Source organism: Apis dorsata, unplaced genomic scaffold, assembly GCF_000469605.1.
Source record: "Apis dorsata unplaced genomic scaffold, Apis dorsata 1.3 scaffold_123, whole genome shotgun sequence".
Classification (NCBI taxonomy): domain Eukaryota; kingdom Metazoa; phylum Arthropoda; class Insecta; order Hymenoptera; family Apidae; genus Apis; species Apis dorsata.
The window spans coordinates 114,569-119,847 of NW_006263416.1; the positions used below are offsets into that span (position 1 = coordinate 114,569).

At 42.9% G+C, this 5,279-nt stretch overlaps 1 protein-coding gene across 4 annotated transcripts in view; it reads right to left on the reverse strand.

Moving 5' to 3' along the window:
• Positions 1-240: 240 nt before the first annotated feature.
• LOC102680745 (protein embryonic gonad-like) overlaps positions 241-5,279 on the reverse strand; it is a 34,925-nt gene continuing 29,886 nt past the window's right edge. For all 4 annotated transcript variants that reach the window (XM_031509069.1, XM_006612754.2, XM_031509070.1 and 1 more), the window contains exon 3: positions 241-1,893. In XM_031509069.1, the coding sequence (XP_031364929.1) occupies positions 709-1,893 (1,185 nt within the window). In that variant the 3' untranslated portion in view covers positions 241-708. The remainder of the gene's footprint in view (positions 1,894-5,279) is intronic.

Here is a 5,279-nt window from a genome sequence, read left to right on the forward strand (position 1 = left end):
TCACTGATCGACGATCGATTTCGTGCTTACCACGATATATTTCGCTGTACGATGATGAATGACTAATAATTCACGATGCGGATCGTGCTTAACAATAAAAAAATAAAATGATTCTAAAGCGGTCCATTCCAAGTATACAATATACATATACAATATACGATATTTAGGAATATAAATATATTATATTAAGGCACTCCACTACTGGCCGATATATCCGCGACTTTATGGTCTTTTTTTTTCGTTACTTTTATACAAAGACTTACTTCACCTAGTTCTCCTGCTTCTTTGCTCGTCTGCGCACGCGATACAACGTCCGAAGCGAAGAATTAAAAGAAGAAAGACTACTCAATCCACGTATATATATATATATATATATATATAATTCGGTCACAACAATAAATTAATTTCTCTCGTCTTCCGAATCGGATCGATGTCAATTACGTATGTACAAGTTTGAACACATTTTCGCGATGGATTTCTGCCACCATTCCCTTCCTTCCTTCCTTCCTTCCTTCCTTCCAACTTCTCTTCTCGTTCCCACGTGTTCTCTCCTTCGTATTTCTTTACCCTTCTTTACCTCGACATTACCCATCGATTCAAGAAATCGGGTCGAACGAGGATTTNGCAACACCGTTCGGATCCAGTATTGCGCGCCATACTGGGACCAGCCCATCGTGAACCTTCAAGATCGTCCTCAAAGGTCACCGTTCACAACGACATAGGCAACTCCGCGGGCCTCTTCACACCTAACGTCAGGTCCAACGGCTTGCTCTTCGTCGTTGTCTCCTCTTTCGCGGGGCTGTCACGATCGCACTCGACGTCGTTCGACCTATTTTCCTCCTCTACCGATTGACTTGGTTTAGGGGAGCTTCGCGTCGATCTAACGCTCAGATCTATCGGCTCGTCCTGCTCAACGGCTAGACCACCTGGACTTGGGCTGACCAGAAGAAGATCGCCGCCTCTGGGAGAGAGTTGGGACGCCGCTGGTGTGATCAGACCCGGTGGCGGGTATATCAGGCTCAGGCTGGAATGAGGATGGAAGCCTGTCGTCAACGTGACGGTGGCGTTGATCTTCTTCGCCGGGAACTCGCGTTCGGACAAGGTCGGCGACGAGGTGCTCGCCTTGAAGTAGCTCAACGCCGAGTTACTCCTCGACTCGGTGTCCTGGCCATCTCCCCCGTCCACGGACGACGCCCCGCTGTCGCTCGGGGTGTCCGCTGTCCTCTTGTAGGTGGGTAGGAAGGGTCGAAACACGTCCGACGGGCTGGTAGGGACACCGTCCTTTTGCGTGAAGTTCATGGGCAGTATCGGTGAGACGGGATGCTGAGGTTGCTGCTGCTTGTAGAACGGCGGCGTCAAAGTGTCCCTGGGCGGCGTGCCGGGCGGCTGTTGATTGCCACCCACCCTCTCCCGCTCTTTCTGCCATGCCAACAGGCGGAGCTGATTCTGCAACGCCACGTCGTCCGGATGGGGGGACTTGTTCCCCCTGTCCCGCTCCTGTTTCAACATCGCCACGTGCAACAGGTGGGATTGAAGGGCCAGGTCTTCTTGACTAGGTGAGGCTCGATCCTTCCCGTCCTTGTAGATCCCGCTAGCTTGCTGGCCCGGTGCCTGGGGCAGGAATCCCGGAAGAAAGCCCGGCCCAAACGGGGATGCGCCGCCCGACGTCACGCTCTGATTCCCGTTCGTCTGCTCCTGAAGAAGGCAATGGATCTTGAACCAGTTCGAACGACGGCCGTACCGCGAGCCGGATTTCGACATCCCGACCATCAGACATTTTCGAAGGCGACACGCCTTGCACGCTGTACGGTTCTTCTTGTTTATCACGCACACTCCCCCGTTCTTGCATTCGGATATACTGCCTAAGTTATTGTAGGTTCTCCCAAAGAAAGACTGCGAACAGAAGAAAGAAAGAAAAGCTTGAAGGCTGGCATTTGCTTCGGTTGCTTTCGTTTCAATTTCAATTTATCATTTTAACATAGGAGGACCCCGTGTACCATGATAGCGTGAATATATGTATATAAATATATAAAAGCCAAGATTTCTCTTGCTTGGATTAAACGTCAAGTTAATGTTACGCGTCTCACGGGAATTAGCACGACGAATCCCTCTACGGAAGGATGGGGAAGGGACGAAGGCATGATCTACGAAAGGGTGGATAGGTGGATGGTGGAAGATGGAGCGTTGCGCGCGGCTGGTCGTAAAGTTAAACGCCTGTCGGCCGACGATAAAACCGCCTTGAAAGCGGCGCATCGTGAACTAATTTACGACGCGGAGACCTCTCCGTGTTCGAGCTTTGCGCTAATCGAATGTCCCTCGTGCACATTTTCTCCTTTATCAACCACAAATATTCGATGAAATATAAATATTATTACATATTATTACACGTATAAATAATTGCAATCCAAAATTTACTTCTCTCGCGGGAGAATCAGTTTTGTATCGGAATTAGCGTTGAACTGGATCCAAATGGATTCCACGTGTCATCGAGAAAACACTTCCACTTGATGCTACTATCGCGTGGGCGTTTTAACGGTACACCAGTTCCAAACTGGAGATCGACCAATCATCCGTTAGGTATCGATCCGTGTGCCCCAAATTTAACTTTCGATATAACGCGTTCATCAAAGTATCCGGCCGTGTGTCATCGATGAATCACTCGGTGTTACGAATAACCGTGTATCAACCAACTTTCTCTCTCTTTCTTCCCCCCGAAACGATTGCAACAGAGTCTCAGGCTCGACAAGAGATCCACGAGGCGTGAGATGATCAGGAGGAGAAACGTGGAATCGGAAGGATTTTCAGTGGCGGCAGATGGCGTTGATTAATCGGCTGGATTCAGGAACAACGGCGAACGCCTTGACAAAGTGCTAAAATGATGAAAGCGGGATGAAAACGGATCCAAACGGTAATCTCCTGCGATCTTAGAGGCTCAGGAGAAAGAAGACTCCTGGTACGCCAGGTGATCCTTGCCTGTCATCGAGACTGTGTGCGAAAGAGGTCACGGTGCCATCGAGTTTGCACGCGGGAGATAGCGCTGCTTGGATCTCTTCCGCCTATGAAATACACAGTTGTTCGGGGATATGATGAAGTATGCGCGTGGATGGTAAGTGGTTTGTGCGGCTGAGCGTTCGTGGGATTTGAATTATCGTGGAATTATTAAGGCGATGATGATGAGCAAGAGAATGATGGAAGAGTCTGTTTGAAACAAGTATCGCGTGATCTTTTTTTTTTTTTTTTTGTGAAAATCTAATTTTGCAAATGGTGAAAAAAATTGTTATAAAAATTGTTTGATGATAAAAGTCTAAAAAAGTATCTTTACCTTTTTAATTTTCTTCAAGTATATAATACAATGTAGCTGACAAATAGTGATGTACGATTCGATTGAATTATTACTTCATTCCATTTATTTAATTTATACAAGAAATTAAAAAATATTGTAACCAATTGTAACTCTTGTAAAATCTGCATAACGAATTAATAAATAAATTCCAATTGTTACTAAAGTTGAAGAATGAATTAATGAACTAATGATGAAACTGGAACTATTATTGCTATTGGTAATCAAGTTGAAAAATTTATTCTATATAATATTAAATTTCATCTTCCAAAACAAGCTACAAAACATTATTAATAATAATCCTGAATTACCAACACGATTTAAAATAATAGTTACTATTCCTGAAGTAAAAGATTTTATTTTTATATAAATAAACTACTAAACAAAATGAAATCAATCCTAATCCATCTCATCCTAAAATAATTGATAATATATTTGATCTTACCAGAAATTACTTCAGATTATCCTAATAATTTAATACCATCTAAAAATCCTTCTTTTTTTTCTTGAATAAATAAATCACGTTTCATGAGGCGATTGCGTCGCACACGGTTCAGTCAGCTGTGCTTGTATATCACGACCATAGACAGAAAAAACAAGGTGGACAACAACAACAAGATGGATTCGCGAGTAGACATTGCGCAATACTTCGCGGCGTTTTTCTTTTTTTTCTTTTTCTTTTTCTTTTTCTTCTTTTTTTTTTTTTTTTTTTTTTATTGCCTGTGCTGGTCCTGATCGCGAATCACGTATCGTGGACACCAGAAAATCAGAATCAGACAGGGGGAAAAAGTCCCTCCGACTTTGGAGCGAGCCATTTAGGGCCTCGACCGCGACAAATCCGTCATGGACAGATCTCGAGATTAGCGCAAATCAGCCGGCACGCCCGGAATCCCGGGCCGATTTGTAACGCCATATAGAAACGCCGCCGGGGAAAACGTTTGTCCGTGATCGTGAACGGCCGCGGACCGCGGGAAAGCTTAACAAATTGCCGATGAAAAATTCAAGAGGTCGTTCCTTCTGATCGGGATATCTGGTGAAATATATCACATTTTTTGGACAACTTTATTTTTAATTTTCATGAAGAGAAATTATCGTAAAGTTAATTTTTTAAAAAATAGTATAATTCTGAATTATATTTTAAAACAATTTAAAAATTATTAATAATAAAAATATATAGGAATTTACAAGAATACCAAAAGAAATATATTTCTGTTTGACGCTATTTAACAATAACAATAATTCCTTTTTATGTAAATAATGGAAGAAACCAATATATATATATATTTAATAAAACAGAATATTAATTTCGCCAAGAATATCTTTATACTTCCGGTAATTGTCAAACGAAGAATATTTGAATAAAAAAAAAAATATATTCCCCACAATATAATTTATACTTCTCAATAATTCCCAATTATCCAAAAACATTGTACAATAACCTCGTTCGATCCAAGAAAAATGAAAAATAAATTCCACGAGAAGATATAGTATAAAAAAAAAAAAAAAAAAAAAAGTGAAAAGAAACCAGGGAATATAATTTATCGTTCTCGCTACTATAACCCTACCATAATTACCCAAACATTGTACGACAAATTTGCTCGCCAACTCCTTCCAAAGGAAGGAGGAGAGGGAGGAGAAAGAAAAAAAACCGTACCGAAAAAAGGACTGAGCCAACAACTGAACCGCCACTTCCAAAACCGTATATACAGAGAGGTACAACCATCCTCGCACTCGCGTTTGTACGTTCCAAACAACCGCCACGTTATTAACTCCCGATTCGTTCGGCCACCGTATACACCGATATATCGCATCCATATCGGTATTAATCGGCATTCGGCCAGTTCCAAGTATCGGCCGGAAATTTTCCCACTGCCATTTCGGTGCACGGGCACGAAAACGGTACAACGGCTGGTTGTATGTAACGTTGGCGCGGGCCCCC